The 24,849-nt window shown below is 38.8% G+C and overlaps 1 protein-coding gene across 5 annotated transcripts; it reads left to right on the top strand.

The window, feature by feature from the left end:
* Positions 1-432: 432 nt before the first annotated feature.
* kctd17 (potassium channel tetramerization domain containing 17) lies at positions 433-24,805 on the top strand. Of its 5 annotated transcripts, none has more exons than XM_020924209.2 (7): positions 433-880; positions 13,894-14,002; positions 14,102-14,193; positions 15,854-15,997; positions 17,116-17,241; positions 19,853-19,972; positions 21,491-24,805. In XM_020924209.2, exons 1-6 carry the CDS (start codon positions 542-544, stop codon positions 19,952-19,954), a joined length of 912 nt encoding a protein of 303 aa, XP_020779868.1. In that variant the 5' UTR covers positions 433-541; the 3' UTR covers positions 19,955-19,972; positions 21,491-24,805. The 5 variants fall into 5 exon arrangements, with proteins under 5 accessions (XP_020779868.1, XP_020779870.1, XP_020779867.1 ...); XM_020924211.2 differs by having other exon boundaries at positions 434-880; positions 15,854-15,949; XM_020924208.2 differs by having other exon boundaries at positions 434-880; positions 15,851-15,997.
* Positions 24,806-24,849: the final 44 nt, after the last annotated feature.

Here is a 24,849-nt window from a genome sequence, read left to right as displayed (position 1 = left end):
ATGTTCCTCTTCAAAAATGACTTTTTTATTTTGACTCAATAAAACTCTTACTTATAACTTATGGTGTGATTTTACTTTTTGTTCTTTGTTTTTTATTATCTGAGCTTACACTGTAGGCTTATATTATGAGTAAAGGCTAAAACAACAACAACCAGTGAGGATTTGTATTTGTCAAGCTTAAAGATCAAGCAATGCAAAGACCGGAAGCACAGATGTTGCTTTTGTCTTTTTTGACTAAATTATTTGGGTAAATGCCAATGTTTCTAAGGTATTTTTGTTAGGAAATTAACAGTGGGGTAAAGCCTAACAATAATGAGTTAGACTTGTTTCAGTCAGATTTTAATAGGCTAATTTGAGCGCTTTTCTTTTGTAAATGCGTGTGTTCATATCCGCTGTTGGTGTGTGCTGATGGCGCATTGACAAAAAGGGCGGAGCGTCGGGGGCTGGTTCCAGAGGGGGAGAAGTAAAGGCACCGGAGCAGACCTCGGGCACACGGCGGGCTCTAGCGCGGTTCCAGCTTGTGTTTCGCGGCTGTTTCCAAATGGCTACGACCGCGGAGGACCAGCGGGAACTTTCCACGCATCACGGCTGCCACCACCTCAACAGCAACAACAATAATAACAACAACAATAATAACAAAGACAGTGAGGCAGCGGGAGACAGCGGCACTTCGCCCACCGCCAGCAGCGCCACGGAGCCCAGCGGCGCCACGTCCCAGAGCAACGGCTCGGTCATCCACCCCGGCGGCGGGAACAGCGGCAAGTGGGTCCGTCTCAATGTCGGCGGCACCGTGTTCCTCACTACGAGACAAACGCTCCTCAAAGAACAGACGTCGTTCCTGTACCGGCTGTGTCAGCAGCAGGACCTGCACTCGGACACGGTAAGTCCCGCACACTTTAGCCCACAGTCACACGAGTTCAGCCCGGGAGGAAAGGCCGCCCTGGTTCACGTTGGAGAGGCTTGGCTCAGCAACATCCTGGTACTCCTGCGGCAGTGCGAACTTGTGCCATTGGTAATCTCCCAGACTGTGTTTGGAGTTAAGTCAGACGTGACCTGCGTTTAAAACTACAGAACCATGCAGCAGGACACTTGAACTTGTAATGGCATTGTTGTGCTTACTAAACTAACCAGGCATAATATAGTTGGAAATAGTAGACTTGTTATTACAGTAAACTATATAATTTCACTTTTGCATATGTCTCCAGCCTTCTTCACCCTTCATATGTTTGATTATCAGGAACATTTTCCCAGTAGCTGTTACGCATGTGGAGAATATTTCAATATTTATTTGTCTGCTTTTCTCTATTTACAAGTCTAATTTATGATGTGCCAAAACTGACTGCGTACAATGACAACAAAATGAATTGAATGTTAAGCTGCATTCAGGTAAGTATGGGGAAACACTGCAGATGACAAGAGCTGGCCTCTAACCTCAGCCTTAACGTATGACTCTTCTGTATGAGCCATGCCCCTGCAGCTTCCAGCGTCTCTGTCCTTGCACGCCAAGACTGTCCGCCCCAGCTCTTGTTTCTCATCATTATTATTTCGTGAAGTGAATGTAGTCAGATGGATATACACGTGCTCTCCTTCTACCGGAGCTTGGCATCTTATAGAGTGATGAAGAGGAGGAGGAAAACCGAGGCGTATTAAGTGACGCTCTCTCCCACACACCGTAAGCTCATGAATGATGTAGGTTTCTATTACGGGCCTAGCCTTTGATTAATTTTATAGTGTGGAGCACATTTTTATAAACATAACAGTTTCCAAATTCTCAATTTTGATACTAAGGAATCAACTCGATACTCAATACCACTTCTGATACGACAATGATTTAAAAACAAACACTACTTAGACAGCGATTTTCAATTGTAGCACTTTTTTATATTACCATGTGGCCTTATATTTGTTTATATCATCAGTAGTCCAGGTAGGTTCCAAAGTAATCCATGGGTGTATACTAGTCTATGTTCTCTTGTACTTGTTCTGATACAGCTCAAGATCATTCTAAAGCTATTCAGGAATGGTCTGTTTTTGTCCTGTGAATGTGACTTTTTTAGTATACTTTTGACAACCCTATTTCAAAGTCTTGCATAGAAAAGACAGTGAGTAGAAAATAAAACAATAAATAAAAAGAAAAACTTAAAACATATCAAGCTAAAAATTGTTAAAACAATAGAATAAATAAAATCAAATAAATAAGAGTGTAAAATTTGCATGCAGTGTGAGATGTATTGTGTTGTGTATTAAGTTCATTCTAGGGCTAAAGGGGTCGACTAAAGACATGCTCTGCCAATTGATTCATCAAATAAAAAGGGGGCATGGCAAAAAAAATAAATTAATATCTCTATAACCTAACCATGTATCTGAACCAAACTACAACTATGCAGGACTATTTATACAGAATATTCTAAATGTATTGATAAAAAACAAAAAGGCGTATTAAACTCCTGATTCACTTCCAGATTTTTAGCAAACTCTCTATATACCTGGGCGGCTACTGCTGTTGTCCCATAAATAAATCCTGAAAATCTAAAGAACTGATCTGCTAATACAAATTATGGTCAACTAGGACACCACTGACCGATATAATTGACTAAATGACTAAAAAACTACAGACTAGTGTTCAAAGTTCAGGACTAATTACAGATGAGAGAAAGCAATGAAAACAATAGAGGAGGTCCTGCATTCAGCCTTTGGTCCTAGTGACATTTTGCTGCCTACGACTCAGCAGCTCATGGGACCCAAAATGTCAGGTCTTTCGACGACTGTACGGAAATAAGCCCCAGGGGGCGCCGTGTGGAAAGGCCCCTGGCTCAGCTGGGTTGTGCTTGTGTCCGCAGCCTCAGACAACCTCACGTGGCACAGAAATGTAAACATGTATGTACTCTCCCGCATGTCCTGGAAAACCTGGAAAATAATTTGCCTGTTTTCCAGACAGGCATGGAAAATGAGCTGAGAGTAAATTTAAATGAATTTGTGGATGTCTAGTAAAAATAGTCTATTCTCATCTCAGTCATAGCAATACAATAATTTAACTTAACTTGTTATTTTATATAAGCAAGATATTTATCTCTACTACTACTACTACTGACTTACTTATCGGCACCTTGAATACCGATAAGTTTTATTGATAAAACTGTACAAAAAGCAGGTAGCCTAATGTATTTCTAGACACAGTAAATTATATGGTCTAAAATGTCAGTGGTGTATCAGAATATACCTTATCTGATTTCTTAAATTGCATAACAGGCAAGTATTTTTCTAGTTTGTATCTCATTGATGGAGTAGGTGTAGGTTAGTACTTTCAAGGAAATATCTGGTGTAGAGTGTTTAAGAAGCCAATCATAGATGAACAAGAAATAGGTCAGCATTTCTAACTAGTTTTCTTTCTTCTTTTATGTCTCTCAACCAACTTCTTTTGCCTCCCTAGTACGCTTTGAGTCGCAGTATGCACTTTTTCTGGAATTGCCACAGCAATCACCAGCTTCCGACTGTGCAGTGAAGTGCTTATTGATCAAGTATAGATTTAACGTCGGAAAACTGAAAACCGAAGAATATATTTTTTTCTTTTAATAACAAGTTTTGATGTTTGGTTGGTCCTGTGAGAGCACTAAAGTTACTACAGTGCGTCACTGCAAATTAATGATAAAAATAGCAGCTTTTCTCCAAAGACATACTTCATGGCGTGTGTGAACATTGTTGTTCTGCTTTGTCACTTTATATAAAAGGAACAGTTATACAAAAAGAAGTACTAAATTGGAACCGATATGGAAAATTGGATATCGTTCAAGTACAGGTTCCTCAGCTCTATGGCAGATATGAGAACTAAACTAAATGTCTCAATCATCTCAATTTTCAATAGCTGTTAAATAAATAAAAGCAATGAAACACTACACAAGACAGAAACCATTAATATTAAAAGCAATGAAATGCTTGGACACTGAACTGAAGCGAAACTTTGACATGCAAACATTGTTGGCATTGCACAAGTATCATTGCAGAGTCAGCTGTTAGTGAACCTGACGGCCCTCCCCGAACTACTCCAAAGAGAGTTTTTCCCGCTGCTATGTGGAAACAACAATCCCATGTGACCTTCAGCTGCGACCTGAGAGGAGCTCCCTTTGCACCACATGCACTCAGCAAAACCCTCTCCACACTCACAATGGGTTTCCATGCTTTTTGGGGACGCCACATTCACTTTAATTTCCTTGAAACTAAACCTAACCATACATAGTTATTATTTGACCTAAACAAACTAACTTTAACCCATTTAGTTAATTCATCTTAAACTGTTTGCAGCGATTCTCCTTATTCCTCATTTTCCTTGTATATTTCTAATATCCCAATTATTCACCGCAAAGTGTTTATAAGTGCTTTTCACAACTTTCCGAAACATAACAACTAACAATTAGCATGCCAATAAAGCACTTTCTGGTTCTGGGATGATAAAAATTTAGATTTAGACACAAAGAGCTGCTTTTAAAATATATCTGTACTAAAGCAGCACATTTTGCTGGACATGGGCACTGTTTAGCTTAAAAATCATGTTGTTGATCTAATATTAAAGAAGATGCATCATGAGGACCCTATTTGTTGTTGTTTTTTTTAAGGCAGACAGTTTCCCATAAAGTGAGTGTGTAAGCTCGACTTCAGTCTCCATAATGTGATAAATGCCGCAAACACACAGACATACACACTCCTGTCTCCCCCTGTCCTTCTCTCTTTAGTTCCACTCTCAAGCTGCTGACTCATCTCTAGCGCATTGTCATTACGCTCCGGCACCTTTTCCATACGGCTATCAAAAAACTCTCACATAATTTCACCCTAAAATGTTTTGTACCTCTAAGCTAAAATGAAAATCAGCCAAAGCATTAATACCTCTGTCCTGCAAAATGACATTGAGTTTTTTTTATTTTTTATTATGCTACAAAATCCGCTTTTGAGACATAGAACCATCGGAAATGAAACTGTAAAATCTACTTTCAGCTCGTAGCCAGAAGCCCAAAATATGAGTGAGGCGCAGTGAGGTGATGAGACGCATACAGAGCGTCTGTGTTGAGTCACAGAATTCTTATGAGCTTTGGGTACAAAATAAGATTCTCGCTTTGAAGCTTGTCCAGGACCGAAATGGAGAAAATTACAAGAGAACGGTGAGGAAGTTGGAAATGAAGTAGTTTTTTTTTTTCATTCAAAATCGCAACCAAGTCCTCGACAGCTGTGAGTCAGACAAGCGTGACTGATACAACAGATTGGAAGCACAGCTAAACAGGAAAGAACACATCATGTATAATGAGGCCGTTTTTATTTTTACTTGTTGTATAGTTATGCAATAAAGGGTTTGGTAGAACGTTTTGGACTTAATATTGTTTTAAGATGTTTCAGTATAATAAATATTGTAGTGGTTGTTATATTTTTAAATAGTCACAATGGGACTAACTTGAAAAAAGAACTGACAGAATTCATACTGATACATTTTTGATATAAGAATATATAGTGTCCTGTATATTGTCACTCTAAACAAGATGCCTCTTACATATTTGGTTGGTATGAAGTTTGTGCCAATTTCTTGACAACTAATATTTTAAGTCAGTGGTGTTAAAGGTGTAGTTTTTTTACTTACTTTAAAAACATTAAAAGCAGAACTGGTTCAAACAGAACTGTCTAAATTTATTGCTCATTTACCTAATCTGCTCTCTGAGCAACCTATTTTTTCACTGCAATGAGTGCTTTTCACAACTTTCAGAGACCAGAGCAGAGTTTACTGTCACTGGTGTACTACCATGTGGAGAATTTATTTTATTTTTTTAAGAAACATCGGTCTCATTTTAACCCTAAGAGCTGCTTTTGCAATATATGTATTGGGGAAAAATGGATACTTAATTACATGACGTATTATAGAATAGGTTCCTCCAAAAATGAGTTAGTTGACTTATTTTTATTGTGTTCATTGATGGTCTGAAATAAAAAAAAAATCACGTTAAGGAAAACCTCCTCTGGAATTAATTTGAAGAATATCCATTGTCCAGCAGTTTGTTTATATGCATAGCGAATAGAATCTGATTGTGTGTTTTCTTGCCTGACTCACAACTAAGGGCAGGGTTTATCCTAGAGTTACCCCCTCCGTTTAATCTGCTGGCACTAGCATCCCAGCTCAGGGGCTATGGGCTGTTTTTAAACCCACACGCACACACCAGTCTGCCCGTGTCCGACCGTTTTAATGTGATTACCCGCACCTCGCCAAGCCCAGCCCCCTAACCGAGGCAAACCCAAGGCTCGATGCTGCTAATGCCACCCGAGCTGACCGCATGCCACCCCGGAGCCAATTACATTATGTGGCTAAGAGTCACCTTTACGCCCAGATAATGTCAGATGAACAGGTGTAGCTGCGCGGCTCTTTCCAGATCTCATAATCGCATTAGCACAGATGATTACGATGCTTTGATTCATATGACATGTTAGGAGGATTGCTCTGAGCAGATTTGGATTGCTTATACATACAACGGATGTAACAATATTAGAATTATTGTGACGCAGCAACATCAAGAGGCTGACAAATGCGATAACAGACTTCAGTAAAATGGAGAATTGTTAGCTCCCATACCTTGAAGCTGCTGTGCTGGATTTTTACTATCTTAAGAACATGAAAATGGTTTGCAGTGGTTCAAACGCTTTCCTCACTTTATGCATTCCAAGCATCCTAATTTACTGCTCTGAGATTATAAGAACGTTTCATAACTTTCAGAGTACACTTCTGGATTCTCAGACAATAAAATGCTTCATAATAGGATGTGGACAGCACACAGTGGTCTCATTTTGACCTCAAGAGCTTCTTATGCAATATATCTGTACTGGGGCAAGACAAATATTGCTCATTACATTGCAGCCATACTGATTTCTTTGCCCTGTTTTAGTGTCAAAATATTGGTGTCTCACATTTTGTAACTTGCACTGATAATGTATATGAATGGAGGTAATAGCTTAGCCTGATTCATCAGCCGGTTTCACTTAGTAGAAACCATCTGACCTCGCAATATTGGAATTCGTTTGCTCAACAGTAGGTGGGTACTATTTGTCATTTAACCAATCGCTGCTATTTGGTAGTCACATAATGCGCCGCTAACAGGGCTAACTGGTATATTAAGCTTTTCCCAAATCCCGTATCAAGAAGGGCAATAATGTCTTTCCCCTTCATGAAATTCACCAAACATTCTCTTTGTTCCGGCTTTAAATCCTCTATCTCGGGAATCATTGACAACACTGAATATATGGCTCTTCACTGATTGGCTGGTGCCCGAACTTCCACTTCCAGGGTTTTTGCGAACCATCTAGTGTATTTTGATTCCTGACCTAGTTGCTGGAGAGAAATGAAATTGAAATAGCTACCCATAATGCATGATTGTGACCAGAGGATACAGTAATTCTCTGAGGAATGAGGTTGTTTTAAATGCTAAAATCAATACCTGCTATCTTTGAAGTTCATAACAACAAATGACTAGTGCAGACAGTTGAGCGCTGAACTATGGTGTCTCCTCCATGACCCCCCTCGGTGCTACCCCTGACTGTGAGTTGGCTTTTAAGTTCAAATGTTGCCATAGTGATTCATTGTCGAATTTCAAACTCGCCAGGACTTGCTTTATCACTTTTTCAGATGAATATTCTGAACAGAAGTTGTAGAAACCTGTCATAGCTGTTTTCTTAAAGGGGAAAATGAAATGATGAAATAGGACTTTTAATCTGCAAGCCTGATTAAACTGATTTAAGATGGATGTGTTATGAGCAGGAAAACCACCTCCGTCAAATATGTCAGCTGGTGGGATGCCATCTGTGAGGCCGAGAAATGGACCAGTGTGTTATCATTTCCGTGAAGCACATTTCTTAACAAATGCTGTGGCCATGGTACAAGAATGTTTTAACAATACAGGAGTGAAAATACAGAGTAATCCGTCCAGAGTCCGTCAACCCAACTGTTTACACATACTTGAGCAAGCAAGAGGGCACCGTGGTTGTTTCACACTGAAGAGGATATTTGTTTAGTTTCCGTTGACAATTTATAGTCTATTTGCATCCTGTACGATTGTGTAAATGATTAATCTCTGTCCTAGCCCTGACTTTACTATACATTTATGTGACTTGTAAAAGCTTAATATTTCACCATTCTGTTTGAAAGTATGGTTTGTTTTACAGTAGGTCTGTGGGATAAATCACAATCAAATTTAAATTGTAATTTGAATGGTGGAAATTAACAACTCGCAAAAGTACAATAATTTCCTCCACAAATAACAAAATCATCTTATTCTGCAAAAATGGCCTAACCCTTTAGTTTAGTAGCCTGATTCATCAGCCGGTTTACTTCGTTTCACTTTGTATGAACCATCTAACCTTTGCAGCCTTAGATTTCGTTCGCTCAATGGTAGGCCGGTACTTTTTATCATTTAACCAATCGCTCCTATTTGGTTGTGACATATGTAGTGTGCCGCTAACAGGGCTAACTGGTATATTAAGCTTTTCCCAAATCCCGTTGGAAGAAGGACAATAACGTTGTTCCATAACATTCTTTTTATTCTGGCTTTAAATCCTCGATCTCAGGAATTGTTGACAACACTGAATATATCACTCTTGATTGGCTGGTGCCCGAACTTGCACTTCTGGGGTTTTTGCGAACCATCTATTGTATTTTGATTCCTTACCTAGTTGCTGGAGAGAAATGAAATTGAGCGGAGGCACTAGGTGGCGCCAGCCTGGCTAGCATTTTAGATCTGTACAAACACATTCTCAAATGGGATTCATGCATTAGTTTGCCACATCATATTTCAGTTTTTTTGTCAAGTCTTCTGGACATGTTTAAAATGTGAACTATGAACAAAATCCTATTATTAAAACATACATTGGAAATAGTATCATAGTTGTTCAATATTTTTTCTCAAATTTTTCAGCATTATCATTCATATTTTCTTCTTTTTTTTTTTTTTGCAAAATATTTCCTTATCCTCCTTTTTTGGATAAAGCATTATAACTGATTTAACCACCCACTGATTTGATCCATGGCTCACTGTGTACCTCTGGGGAGAAAGTGAGTCTCGTGGCAACACGAAGTTCCCATGGGACTGTTAGCAACTGCAGTTAGTCATGTTTGCCAATACATGGCCATATTTTACATACTTCTTAAATGAAAGATGGTTACCAGAGATATGAAAAAATATGCAAATGTTTGAAAATTTGAAATATCTACTATTCAGGGCTTCCAGAATGGTGTGAAATTTGAGCCATTTCTAAAGTGATTAACAATTTAAAACTAAATGTTATAATGTTTGAATAGGAAAGAGTGCTCAAAATGTTGCAGATACAGGATGCTTAAACCCATGAATAGCCTGCTATTATATCTTGCCATCAGTAAAGTATTGCAAATCAAGCGTTTCATCATGTGGTAACTTGTGATTCTTAGGTCTTCACTTTGCACTGTAGCACTCTATATGTACTGTTATACTGTTAACTTAAACCAACTTTGTACCTTCTCTGAGATTGTACTTCAAAGCCCTGTACCTGATTTCATTTTTTGTTCCCCATGTTTTTGAGTAAATTTATTTTATCCCATCATAAATATATTGTATAAACCACTCTTGAGGCCAAAATATGTCTGCTGTGTGCTTTCTACATCTGATTAGATGGCTTTTTATTTAACTCCACTCAGCTCTCTGACCTCCTCATAATGTTACAAGATCTGTTTTTCACGTTTTTAAGATCGTCAAAATATGATTCAGTGCATTTCAAATAATTCACTTACACATAGGTTTTTGCAAAGAAAAACTTGATTGGCGTGTCCCAGCCCCCCATCCACAAACCCACAAAGTGCTGTCATGCCCACACTGTCATGTCACGTCACGTTGATAAGGCGTTGTCCTGGTTCATGATGGATCCGTGCGTGAGTGTCTCCTCCAGGTTCCAACCTGAATCACTGTAATCACATGCAAGCCGTCTCCTGTTTATTTCAACCTCATCTTTCCACCGCTCTGTGCCCTGTCCCATCTCACATTCACAGAGAAGCTGTTGGTTTCTTACATCCTTGCCTAATGCTTTTGTGGTAGATTTATGATGTGATTCACTCTGGTTCTTCTTATTTGCTCAACCAAATATTGCATTCAAATGGATTAAAACAAGATAATGAGCAGTGTCTTAGAAGTTAGCAGTTTGAGTGGTTTAGAATGCTTTGAATGTATGGTATACCATAATCAAATTACATCACAGTTTGAGCTAGCAAAATTATCAAGTCTAGCAATTATTTAGATAATAGAATGTTCTCTGAAAAAAAAAAACATGTTCTGAAATGCATAAGATTCTTGTATTAGTTTAATAAGTTAATATTTAAATCTTAAGTCAGTCTCCTGGACTTGTTTACAAAATTCAGTTTCTTCCCCCAAATTGTGAAAGACTATTTAAAATGCATTGTGTCACAAGTAAGAAACTACCCATATTTAACGTTAAAAACAATAACCATTTTATGTTAGCCGCACTCACTTGAATGGCTTTCTCTCTTTCTTTTCGTTAATAATCCTGCGTTAACTGTTGATCTGCTGGGGAAAGCTGTGTGCTTAGCTGCATGCTTTTTGGATCGTAAGCTTTATTGACTCACTCAGCCCATTTAAACAAAACTACACTGAGAGGTAGTGTCTGTAGTTGTATTGATTTGTAACTCTAACCGCTGGTTCACTGAAAGAGAGCAAATGTGGTCTATTACACCTCATAATTCTTGCAGAAAGAATGTACAACGGCCTGGAAATCAAGTTTTTCAGACATTTGCCGTTTGAATTTAAGCCTGTCCCTTTGTGATGTAGACAGCACAGTAAGAGATTATAAAAAAGGTTGCTCCCAAAATATAGCTAATTTAACAGTTTAAAGGTGCACTGTGCAACCTTTCTGATGAGGGGTCCGCCACCTACTAACTCCATGGAGATGTTATTCTTTTGCCTGGAATGTTTGACAATATGTCATTAAACTTATCTACAAGCATTTATTTCATTTTTCCATTCTTACTGTGAGCGATGTTATTACTCCAGAAATCTGATTTGTAACTTGCTGTGGTAGCGTGCTAAAAGAAAAGAAAACTTCCAGCAGCCATCACATCCAAGTGTAGAAATTGCACCTTGAGGCTAATATTGTCCATTGCCGCTTCAGTAGCTGCAAAACATGCTTTCTGAATAGAGCTGGTGGTTGCTTTTTATCACCCTTTTCCACCATCTTGTTTAAAGCCTGTCCTCACCCGTCTGCAAATGCATCCTCTTTGAATAGGATCTCACCAGACCCTTTCAGCTTAGGCTCTGTGGCGTATGAAAGTAAGTGCAGTCTCCTGTGAAGACGTCATCACAAGGAAGATGAGTGTGCACTATTGTGATGGCAGTGGAGACGTAACGGCTAACTCTCCTCCGCTCCTCTCGCCCGAAGGTGAAGGCAAACTTAAGGGGTCTGTCCACACATGTGCAGCAACAAAGAGCGCCACCTGCAAAAAGGAAAAGGAGGAAAGAAAACAGGACGGTAGTAGTAAAAAAAAAAGGAAATATAAACCAAAAAACAAATGGTACGTTACTATGAGGTCTTATATTTGTTCTGATAAAGCTCAAAATAAGGCTAAAACTGTTCATGTAAACTCAGATTTTGATGTGATTTATTTATTTATTTTTCTTCTCCAGTAGCGTTACTAGCTCATATAAGTAGGCCTGTCTAAGATTGTTTACAATAATACAAACTTTCAAAATGCCACAAAAAAGCTTAAAATTGTAAATTGTAAACTGTACACGTTTGCACGTTTGCCTTTTTACAGCCTTCACATTTACCTGACACTTAACCTCAACCAACACATTTATAGACATGTTTTAGCACATTTCTGTTTTATCATCAGAATATTGTTATCAGAATAATATATATATATATATATATATATATATATATATATATATATATATATATATATATATATATATATATATATATATATATATATATATATATATATATATATATATATACTGTCTCAGACAGTGGGGTCCAGAGGAAGAGGTACTGGAGGGACCATCATGGCAGGACAAACCCCTACATGGGGCGTACCACCGGAACATAACTGAAGTGGCTGATATCAAGAAATCCTACCAATGGCTTGAGAGGGCTGGTCTGAAGGACAGCACAGAGGCACTGATCCTGGCTGCTCAGGAGCAGGCCCTGGGCACTCGAGCAATAGAGGCCCAGATCTACCACACCAGACAAGACCCACGGTGTAGACTGTGCAAAGAGGCTCCTGAGACAGTCCAGCACATAACTGCGGGGTGTAAGATGCTGGCAGGGAAAGCATACATGGAGCGACATAACCAAGTGGCGGGCATAGTGTACAGAAACATCTGTGCAGAGTACGGGCTGGAGACCCCAGGATCAAGGTGGGAAACACCTCCAAGGGTTGTGGAGAATGACCGAGCCAAGATCCTGTGGGACTTCCAGATACAGACTGACAGAATGGTGATGGCGAACCAACCAGACATAGTGGTGGTTGATAAGAAACAGAGCAGAGCCGTGGTGGTGGACATCGCAATACCAAGCGATGGTAATATCAGGAAAAAGGAACACGAGAAGCTAGAGAAATACCAGGGGCTCAAGGAAGAGCTGGAGAGAGCCTGGAAAGTAAAGGCATCAGTGGTGCCTGTGGTGATCGGAGCACTCGGGGCTGTAACCCCCAAACTGGAAGAGTGGCTACAACAGATACCGGGAAAAACAACGGACATTCAGTCCAGAAAAGTGCAGTACTGGGAACAGCAAAGATACTGCGCAGAACTCTCAAGCTCCCAGGCCTCTGGTAGAGGACCCGAGCTCAATGAGGGTGAGAGAGACCTACCACCGTGGAAGGTGAGAAACACATTTATATATATTATATTATATATGATATATATATATATATATATAATGTATATATATCTCTTAAGATCTTTTTTTTCTTCAGTATTTAGCTCTTCTCTATACCAGTTGCTTTTTGTTTGTCAACTACACCTAAGCCACAACTTTAACAAGCTGTATAGTTACAATCTCAATTTTATTGAGTTGATAAAACTTGTACTTTGCCTTTATTTTTATGAAATGTGAAATGAGCTCGTAATTTTGAGTTAGCAAATGGTCTCTTTACATACATTTGTAGGACCAACTAGGCTGTTGGCTGAACCGATGCCCCAATCAAGCAATTGCTTGTAGTTCAGTCAGATTCCAGTTACCAGTATATGTTTAGGTGCATCCAGCACAGTCAGGCATACAGTATGCTCCATGTTATGGGGTATTTTGCATGCCCACTTTTCTAGCCATTATAAAGATTTTCAAGAAATTGAGAAAGTCTATTTTAGTGTCTTGGAGAGAAGTCTGACACTATTAACATTACAAGTAATTCAACAGGGAAATATTTCAATGGCACATTCTGCTTCAACTTGTCTGGCCTAGTTTTTCAGTGTAGTGATGACTCTATGTGGCAGACATCCACACTTTGCATATCAGATAAAACCTTGGCTGTGCTGGCTGCCTCATGTCTTTTTATGTCACAAACCCACTGGCCAAGTTGGCAAAGCATACATCACCAAGTTTGTAAGAAACTCTAAGCAAAAAGAAAGTAACAATCCATGTTGTAGTGAATTTGAGCTTGATATTTCTTTTATGAGCTACTACTCCCCTTCCATAATATCACTTTATATTAAACACCTAAACTTTGCCTACAACCACATTTCAAATAGAGCTACTATCTTGGGCAATACCTGGAGGATTAAAGAAGACGAAATCACAGTGGCCTTGTGTAATAGCCCTGTACTTTTAATGTCTATTGATAAATAATTTATTCTATAAATTCTATAATTTTATGTGTATTTTTGTGTTTTGCAGGATGAGACCGGAGCCTACGTCATCGACAGAGACCCCACTTACTTTGGTCCCATCTTGAACTACCTGCGACATGGCAAGCTGGTTTACAACAAGGAACTGGCTGAAGAAGGTCTGGCTATCATTGGTGTAGTTTGCTTTCACTTCAACAAGCTTAAACGTTATCTAAAATTTGCACTGTTATTATTTTTGTACTTTTTGATTTTGCTAGGCGTCCTGGAAGAAGCAGAGTTTTACAATATCACACCACTCATCAAACTGATCAAAGAGAGGATCATTGAGAGAGACTCCAAAGCTACACAGGTATAAGATGGGACCAGCTTACACTTACATAACACAGATGTATAGAAATCCGGTCATGCGTTAAGAGTACATATATTATTTACAGTACAACCTTATGTTAACTAGCATCTTTAAAGAGCCTTCTTAAGTGCAATAACGCCTTTGGACTTTGTCAGTGATTTCACACTTCTGTGCTCCTTATAAGAGGATACTATTATGTACTAAGATCTACTGCTCAGAGCTACACTGGATTATATAATGTGATTGTGTGGGTCTCCCGAGCTACTCCCGAGCTACCCCCTCGCTCACTGGCTTCCACTGTATTTTACTGCACATACTGGTGTCATTTGCCTAGAGGTAAATGTGGTGTGGAGCTCTGGCATTTGCACAGAAAGGATGCAGGCTCTGTAGGCAGCCAACGACCATCATGTATTTTTAGATTTATACATGCACTCGCAGCACTACCCACGGACTGTTTCAGATGGGCGTGTTTTTTCTTACTCTAACTTCTCAGTATGGAGTTTTGTTGGTTATATAACTTGGATTTATTTAAATATACTGTAATGTGTTAATACTTGGGGACAATGAAGCAATGGTATACTGCAATTTTGACCTTTTTTAAAAATTCAGTTAATCAGTATAAGTTTATTAATACCTGAATGTCATTTTTAAGCACATTGAATAGCTAAAATATAATAATAGAAAACTCAGATATTAGTGCAGTTTAGCAGTAGTTCTTAAGTGATGCTAAAGGGATGGGTTACGATTTAAATTTTTCTTGAGCATTTCATTTGCTTGTAGTAGCGTAAAATTGCCTTTAATAAGCCAATGAGAAGGGTAGGTATGGAAAAGTATCATAGTATAGCACTACATTAAAGGAACTTTATGTAACCAGTGCCCTTAGTTTTAAAAAAGAGTAGATTCATGCCTCACGTGAAAGCCCTGAGGCTGCACTAGCACTATTACTACAACCAACTGCATTTAAGATTCTGATTTGATAACTGTCTTGTAAACTAAAACTAAATTATAATATAATTTTGTGCTTATGTTTATTTCTTAAATATGGGGCAGTGCACATTAATCAGCATGTGTTAGTACAGTTGTAAAAGTGCCAGAGTTTGCTATGTAGGCTCATTTTCATCTGTAGTCCCATTGCAAGACAAAAAACAGGACATGGGCACAAAACATTGTCCATCACATGACAAAGACATTAAAGATGTGTGAATACAAAACATAGTAATATTAGTAAAATTAGAACCTGCTAAAAGCACACACAGCACACAGATTAAAGACAAAAATCACAATCACTCAACAAGAGAGATATTTGCTATGTGATGAACAGACAGTTTTGTTTGCATATCTTTTTTTTGTAATAATTCTATGACTAATTTATTTTTTACCAGTAAAATCTATATTTCATTTGAACATGTCTAACTGGTATCTGAGAACACAGAGGTCAAGTTTATGAAATTTAAAAAACAAACTCTTATGTACAATTCATTTAAACAGAAATGCACTGAATCATGGTATGACACAATCAATAATAATATTTTGTTAGGGATCAGATTACAGTTGTCATACCGCTCAGCCCTACACTAAACAGAAAAAATGAACTCCCATTAGATTACATTTGTCCTGTTCCTCCTAATGCGCCCGCTGTGTCTGTGGTGTCCTCCAGCAGGTCCCCCCTAAGCACGTGTACCGGGTGCTGCAGTGCCAGGAGGAGGAGCTGACCCAGATGGTGTCCACCATGTCGGACGGCTGGAAGTTTGAGCAGGTCAGCGTGCGCGCCTGCAGAAAGCCCCGCACCGGACTGCTCTGGACTGTGGGTTGGACTCACGCTGCTGCTGCCCCTTCAGTAGTCTCCCTTTTGGCCTGACCCCTCAGCCCCCGACATCAGCCCCCATGTGATTTGTATACCTCCACCTAGAGCAGTGCACGATAGGGCTGCATCACGGAAAGAGATGAGTAATGCAGGGATAGAAGATTGGAGGAGGTTTAATGTGGCATGAATCCTTTTGGCAACTTGTGATTTATTTATGTTTATTTGCAACCAATATTTTAATTTGAAGGGAAAGGAAAGGCAAACTATATTGTCACTTAGGAACATATTCAGCAATAATAAAACATTCTCCTTATTTGCTGATAAATTTTAAACTCTGAAAACAAAACCTCTTTTGCTGGTCTTCTGGGGTATGATTTTAAGTAGCTATATTTAAACATGTAAACTTAAATTTGGTACTGTTTAAATTGGTCAAATTCAATGCACTGTACCTTATTTTTACCGTCTTACAAACGCAATGTGTAGATTTTAGTTGATTTTACTGAAATTTTATTGATCCAAAGCAAAACAGTATCACAGTAAAAATGAAATGCAATATCAACTAAACCCCTGACACAAATAAAATAAACTTGCATAACTTCATAACAAATTCAGTGCATTTACATTTTTAGAAACATTTGTAGATGTACACTGCAGGTGCCGTGAGCTTTAACCTTTGTAAATGTAACTTTTTGATGAAGTAGTTATACCCCGACCTCCACCTCACATCCTCCTGGTCTCAGGTCAGCGGTCCCATATAACATAGAACCAGAGCTTTTCTTTTACATTCAGACTCCCTCTCCCCCAGCATCCCCAACTCTCCCTCCCCAAACTGCCAACGCATGCACGCCACTTTTTGCTTCGCACAGCCCCCCTCTCCTCACCTTAAAGAAGCCATGTTATTTCCACCCCCCGTCACTGTCCCGAGCTGTGGCGTCCTCTTCTACTCGTGTGCAGCAGGGTGTCCTCTCTGTGGTCGCTCTGCATGCTGGCTTTGGTTTAGCTTCGTTTTAGTAGCTTTTTCTGCTAATCTTGGCTTCTTTCTTTTGCATTTTCGGTTGTTCTTTTAACTCATGTTTCTCCTCTCCTTTTTTAAATCTTTCTTACTTGTTTCTCTTTAGATGGTCAATATCGGTTCCTCATACAGCTATGGGACAGAAGACCAGGCAGAGTTCCTGTGTGTAGTGTCCAAGGAGCTGCACACACCAGGGTCAGGGCTGGGCACAGAGCAGAGCCACAAAACCAAGGTAAAATTTCATTTTAAACCAGCGTCAGTTGTCGGTTTGTATTTTTTGTTTTCATTTTTTATTGCTGTGAATGCTTGTGTCTTAACCGCAGACCACAGACCTGGCATTCAAATCCAAGCCAACAAGCAGAAAGAAAAAAATACCTAGTAGGCCAAAATGGGTAAAATAGTTAGATTAGGTTTATACTGCGGCATACATGCATTTCAAAATTCTCAAAGCTTTATATTAGACATTATTTGTGCACTACTCCTCAGTCACACATTGTTACATCAGATGCCCTGCAGACTGATGTGACAGCCAATAAAGGTGTACTATGTAACTTTTCTGATGAAGGGTGCTTGTCACAAAGGAGATGTTACTCTTCACAGCATATTGAAAATATTGTTCTGGAGCCAAGTTTAATGTCAGAACTGTGGAGAAGCAAGCTGGCACATTTTACAAATGCATGCCTTCAAGATACTTTTGAGTGATGTACTGCACACATCCATTATTGAATAAATGCTAGTTGGATAAGACATACTGTGGAATATTCCAGGCATAGCAATTAGGGATGGGCAATTGGCACCAGTATTGGTATCGGTCAATATTGATTCTCAGTATCAATATTTAATAGTGCTATTTTTTCATAATTTCTGAGTGCCCTTTTCTAAGGGACTAATGAGTCAAAATGGAAATAGAAAAGCATTATATGGCTGTATTTTACACAAACATATAACAAATTGTTTTATAGCCAACAATTTGGTATAATTTTTTACAAAAGTGAAAAGTTTATTTGTCATTGTTACTTAAACTTAAAGGTTGTATGGAGGATTTTTTTTGGTTTCAAATTGTCAATGATAGCATTATAGAGGTGCAGTAGCCTTGTAATTATGATGACCAAAAAAAAGAGAATAAAAATTCATCAACTCTGGACGTGGTGGGGCCAGCTAAACATTTGCCAATAGATAACGACACTGCCTCGTTATCTGTTAGCTGACAGGCTGTCAATCAATCTCCCTACGTTTCTAGCGTAACTGACTTGCCTGCGCGCCGCTGGTACGTGGTTTACGTACGCCTGTCACACAGTCCACAGACGCAAGCCGCACAGACGCTGTTTACTCCACCAACGCAACAGTTCTTAGCGGCTTTTTTTTACCTATATCTTCCTCGCAGTTAGCACAAAGTTTGTTGCAATGGCAGACAAGAATCCAGGAGCAGTTAGCCGCAAAAGAAAGTCAGTTTTTGAGATTGCTGAAAGAAGAAGACAAGGGGAAAAGCAGCGAAGCCAAACTAAGGTGATTCTTGAAGATTCATTCCAGCGATGGCGCGACTGAAGCAGACGCAGGGTCTAAAGACTGACGCACTGGTCGCCAAATTACTCCTGGACAGGTCACTTCTGCTTATTATGAAAACGTACTTTATTTCCAAGAGCTAGACAAACGTTTTTCAGGACACGAAAGCGATATCCTATGTCTGAAAACGTAATTTTCAATGCAAAGAAAGAGTCCGCTTGCTGCTGCGTGTTGTAGCTAGTTCATTCGCAGTGAATCTCCGCGCACCCCTCTCTGCACCCCTTTCCTGCTCCTCTCCCCGCTGCCCGATCCGCTCTTCCCCCCTGCTCCTCACTTCTCCGGGCACGGAATCTCCGCGCACCGCTCCCCTCTCCTCTCTCCTCTCTCTCTCCCTGCTCCGCTCTTCTCCCTGCTCCTCACTTCTCGTCCGCGCACGAAATGTCCGCGCACCCGCTCCCCCCGCTCCTCACTTCTCCGCCTTGCCTAACCAACACTGTAGTTAGTTGTTTACAAGTCATGTGCAGCGCACCGGCTGTAAACAAACCTGTTTCTGGCGTAACGAGGAGGCGGGAGGAGGCGTTTCTACGTAGGGAGCTGTAGGGGAGGGGGGGTGGTTTCACGCATGTGCAACATTTGAAAAAGGACAAACAGTCGCTGGATTTCTCGTTCCTTGGAAAATCCTCTATACAACCTTTAACATCATTTTTTGTATCAGCCACAGCTGTAAGACAAATATATATTATATCATTATCAGCTAAAAAAAATCCATATCTGACCAGCGCTCATGGCAATAGCATCTTTGTGGAGACAAGCAGGTGGCAGACCCTCTACTGAAAAAGTTTTACATACACCTATAAAGAATTACAACATATGTCCAAGAAAGATGGTTAGTGTAGGGGGTCTTGTGGGGAGACAGTGACAGTGTTTAATATTGATAAGTGACAAACTAATCTTCAGGTTAGCTGTTTAAATTGAGCTAATGCTTTAAATAAAAATGTAAATACAATTGTTATTCACTCAACAATGAAGCACTGTAGAAATAATAATCAGTGTAGTTCCGTAGACTTGGTGCTCAGATGACTGGCGTCAGATCAGAGAGCAGACTGGTAATGCCAGGTCTGAAGTGGGCTGTTGACGTGGGTGTGACTGTGCCCTCTGCTCTCTCTCCAAATGTCACTCTCCAATAACATTCCCACACGTCGATCAGACTCCTTCGTTTCCTCCTCTCATCTCACACACACCTTTGTCCACCAATCACCCATTCACATGCTCATCTCTGCTTGTTCTGTCTTGTTTTGCCGTGTGCGATTTTTGGCTCCGCCCCTTTGCTGGGACGGAAGGCGGCGGAGATGCAGGAGGAGGATGCGCCGAGGGAGGATGAGGAGGATGAGGAGGAAGAGGGAGGGAGGCAGACCACACCAAATGAGTGGCTTAGAGAATGAGGGGGATCATGTGTCTCGGTGAGGACCTGTAGAGACGTGTGCTGCACTAGATGTAGTTCTGACTGTTGTGTTTCTGTGTGGGGTCTGGGGGCTCTCCATGGCGCTGCATTGGGACGTGGTTTAAGAAATGTGGAATAAATAATAATGGTTACAATTTCCTGACTGACAAAATTTTAGTCACGCAATATAATATAAGTGTCTTTCTCAGAGACACATCAACAGTGCGCTTTGGCGTGGTTTGAACTGTCAGCCCTCCAGTCAACAATTGTACTCAAGTAAGAGTTACTTCAAAATAATATTCAAGCAAAATTACAAAGCAGTGGTCTAAGAAATCACTCAAGGGTGAAAACATTTGCGGAAACTATTCAAGTAAGAGTGACTGGAAGTGTAACTATCTGGACATCACATCTGATTTTATAGTGCATGCAATGAAGTTAATGTTAGACAGGAGAGTGTTTCACTACTTCCTGTAGCCTTCCGCAAAAATACTTCTGCGAAATTTTCAGATATGCTTCTCAGGAGGGCTACAGGAAGTGGCTGAAATGTGTAAAGCAGGTACACAAATACTTTTGTCCGACTAAATGAATCGCTTATGTAATACATGTAATGAAGTGACTGTAAATGTTAACAACATTAAATAATGAACAATATCTGGTATTTTCAAAGGATGGATGCAAAATTGAGAAACTAAATAATATCTGAAGGAGGGGTGCAAGAAACAGATGTCCAAATAATTTAAGTAACCAAAACCTTTACTCAAGGAAGAGTACTGTTAAATCAATAAAAAATATTACCTAAGTAGGAGTAAAAGTATGACACCTACATGCTGTATCTAAAATATAGTTAAAATATTAATCTAAAATCTATAATATCCTGCTCAGAAAACATAAAGCTGCAAATGTGAATTATTTGGGTCGTAGCTGAACTCACAATTTAAACCAATTTTTATGTTCTGCCAAAAGTCAACCTGTAGGACGTGTAGACTTCTCCGTTAGTAATGTTTAGTGATTCATGTTATAAAAGCCACTGTAGGTTATACTGGCCATGTATCATTCAGAACAGAATTTAATTATAATTTTGATTACATCACTTTTGCTATTGTTTGGAGTAATAATTCAACCACCGTTCAAATTCCCTGTATCCTTACAATGTTTTCAGCTCCAGTATATTGTCCTTATGTGCTCTTATTACAAGTGCAGTGTCATGGAACAGCCCTGACCTCTTAGTGCAGTTGTAGTTCTAAACTGTCCACTCTGGTCTGTCTATGTCCAACCACAACACAATTCAGAATCACATTACACACACACATACACACAGACAGACACAGAGACAGACACACAGAGGGACACTAGCACCGGTGTCTATGTCCAAGTCCATTGTGCATGTCCCGTCCTATCGCCATAACCATCTCCATTATCATTACCAAAGCCAGTCCATAGCTTACAATACAGCAGTTTACTTTAAATACTTATTCAATCTATACATTCATTCTAATTTTGACTATAACTTTCTTTTTTCTTTTCTGATGTTTGACAGCTTTTCCAGATCCACGGGTCGCGGATGTAGGACCCCACCCAGTTACTGTACATTTAAATAAATTTTTGGCTTAGTAATCCGAAGATAAGTCCATCATGTGAAGATTTGTTGCGGAGTTTGATAAAATAAAAAAAGTGACCATGCCATGAATCTTAGTAAACACAACCAAAGATTTTGAACAACGCTGGTCAAATGTAAGGAAAACTTGAGCGATATAAGGGACATTGGAGGAGCTGTTGCACAGTGTTTTTGTATACATATATTCTCTGAGAACAAGGAGGCCCTGTTTAGCACCTTCCATAATGTTGACCACACATCTTTATCTGTGTTTTTAACCTAGGTCCATCTTTATTTTGTTGTGCAATTTCCTTGATTCTTAAAAGAATTCTAGAGAAATTGTCTACTGATCGAACAAATGTAAGCTACCTCTGAATGCAGATGTGCAACCAATCAGATAGTAATGTCAACAATGTCCCCTATTCATATTTTTTGTGAAAATTGTTGCTAAAAGAAGTAATTTTGAAAAAGTAGTCCGTTGCTTCCCATAACATAAGCAGAGTAGCAGCGAGGTTACATCCTTCTATATACTGAGATTATCCAAAACACTTGTTATTTGATACCGCCTGCTAAGTCTAATATGTAGATAGCATAGGAGTGGTCCCAAATATATCTCATTTCAGATGTATTTGTTTGGCTTTTCCCTGTAACTCTGACCACTGCGGTTATTTGTGCCTGTGGGACTTCCCCGGTTTGTTCCTGACCCCTTGTAGATGGAGCTGCATCAACAGGAAAACACTGAAATTCTCCCAGGCAATAAGCCAATAATGTTAGACAATCAGATAGCTCCATTAGGGCTGCGTAATGTCATAACAACGGCGAAGGCAAGATATTTTATGCTAGGGTTTGCAATCACAAGTGTCAAAATGCAGATGCTTCGTCCTGGTTTAAAGTGCGTATGTCAGATTTTTATGTTTTTCTCATTTTCATTTAATTTGTTGGGATTTTAGCTACTCTAAATAGAAATGATAGTTCTACACAAATCAAGAAGGAATTTGTGAAGACAAGTTGAAAAATAAGTTGAAAGTTACAGGAAGTAGAGTTCAAACATACTGATGACATCACTCTTGGGAGAATTCTGTCCAAAAGTTCGGCACAGTTTTACACAACAGATAAAAAAAATAAATAAATCTGATACTGTAAGCATGATTTCAACAAAAGAATGCTGTTTTGTGTTTGCCAGATAATCATTTCTGTGTACATTAGAGGAGTTTTGTAAAGGTAATAGTTATGAAATTCCCTAGTGTGATATCACGATCTACAACGAGAGTACGTTTTTAAACTTAAAAAATGGCCAAATTGGGAAAAAAAAAATTTGAATGCTCAAATCTTAAATATAATGATCTTGGCTGTGATTTAGTAAAATGAGAAGTCTAACCTGTCATAGGCACTTTAAGCGAGTATGAGTTTTTAGTTTTTTTGCATCAAGTTAATGACCACACAAATAACCAACTTTATAATCCTAAAGACAATTATTAGATTAAACATCTGAGAATTTTCCATTTGGATTTGTAAAATAGTGCCTCACCTAGTGTTATAATACCCTTTCTCTCCCATCTTATTTCAAAACTTAAAACCTGAATGCAACCCATAGGCAGTTATACTTTTTATATTCTATGAATCATGTTTAGAACAAAAGTAGCCTCAGTGTATCGTCCGTGTATCTGAAAGTTTAAGTGTATATTTATATAGCAAAAGTTTTAAAAAACCCTGGTAGACGTTATTGAACTACTGTACAACGATCATGTTGTTATTTATGCTCAACTTCAACTACAGACAAGTTTAAAGTGGAGGCAAAAGACTGACCGACCAGTTAAGCTTTCGTTTTGTTTTGATCATTTGGTGCCTTGAGTTTAAACAGCACATCAAATCTACTGTAACATGTGAACTTCACTAACCGTGTTATCCAGTAACGGTAACGGAGTACCACTTTATAAAAGCTGCACCTTAATTAGCCCTTAATAAAGCATCAACAGAGACCTAATTCAAAATATCTTATACATACATGTATGTCTTATTACAAAACCTGTCCTGCCCCAATACAGATATATTGTATAAGCAGCGCCCTATGCATCTAATTATAAAGCGTTTTATTGTCCAAGAATCAGGAAGTGTACTGTTAGCATGCTAGTTGTTGTTGTTAGCTTTACAGTGATGGCAAAAGGAATATGTTTGGGCTATTGCACACTGTTAAAATGAGGGGAAAAAAACTGTTACTGAGCCTGAATCATTCATAATAAACTACTTGTTCTTTATGGTTTAAAGTCTTTGTTCATGCTTTATTAAGGCTAATTAAAGTGTAGTTATTCTGAAGTGGTACCGGTAATTGTATATAACTTCCAGTGTGTTGTGGGTCACTGTAAACACGACAAGACACACTGAGGAATGATCAAGCTGTTTTATATCAGTCTTTTTGAGAACTATTTTTACATGTTTTGTTGTCTAATTTATTGTTTTTTTGAATGTTACTGATAAAATGGGTGTTATTGTAATTTAGTGAATATTTTTTCTACCTAAGGTTTTGACTGTAGCTTTGACCACTGTTTTGATGGTTTGTAGTTCACTAAATCAAACAGTTTTTTTTTTTTTTTGCATGTATTTTATTTTGTACATGACTTGAATGTTTTTATTTCAACACCAAGCTTGTTTTATGTGTTTAAAGGACACATATTATGCATTATTTGTGCTCTGGGAATGAACCATGAAAACAAAAAAATCAAAGCTAGCTTATAAACAGTGTAGCTGGCATGCAATACAAGCACAATGTTGTAGTGAACACAATTTGACAGTAAAAATGTAGTGAGTATTGCAGTGATTTACATATAGACTTAAACTGCATAGAATTTCTACCTGTTATGCTTCAATCCAGGGAAGTTTTAACTGGGTGAGTAGAGCAATTTAGCAAATAGAGCAAATAAATGGGATTAATGATCAAAATACAACTCCAGGTCTGTTTTTAAGGGAATGTTACACTATTAAATGTTGCATAGTATGTGTCTTTTAAGATAAGAGCATTCCCTGTTGCAAAAAATACTGTCCTAACTTTGAACGTTTCTGCTGGTCATTTGAACATACAACAAAATGTGACAGAGGAAATGTAAAATGTCAGATAAACCTTTGCAGACTTCATACACTACGTTTTGTTTTCATTCACCTGTACTCCATTAGGACCAAGACAAAAAACTACTACAATGTGACTGCTCATTTTATACATGATTGTCACCATTCTCAATAAAACGTGGTCCTATGGTTTCAAAATGGTGTCATGCTTTTTGTTATAGTTGCAGTCAAAATGTGAGCAA

Source organism: Boleophthalmus pectinirostris, unplaced genomic scaffold, assembly GCF_026225935.1.
Source record: "Boleophthalmus pectinirostris isolate CB_2022bp ecotype Guang Dong unplaced genomic scaffold, ASM2622593v1 HiC_scaffold_14, whole genome shotgun sequence".
Taxonomy (NCBI): Eukaryota; Metazoa; Chordata; class Actinopteri; order Gobiiformes; family Gobiidae; genus Boleophthalmus; species Boleophthalmus pectinirostris.
The sequence above is the reverse complement of the archived record's forward strand: the minus strand, read 5'-3'. Positions and strand labels throughout refer to the sequence as shown.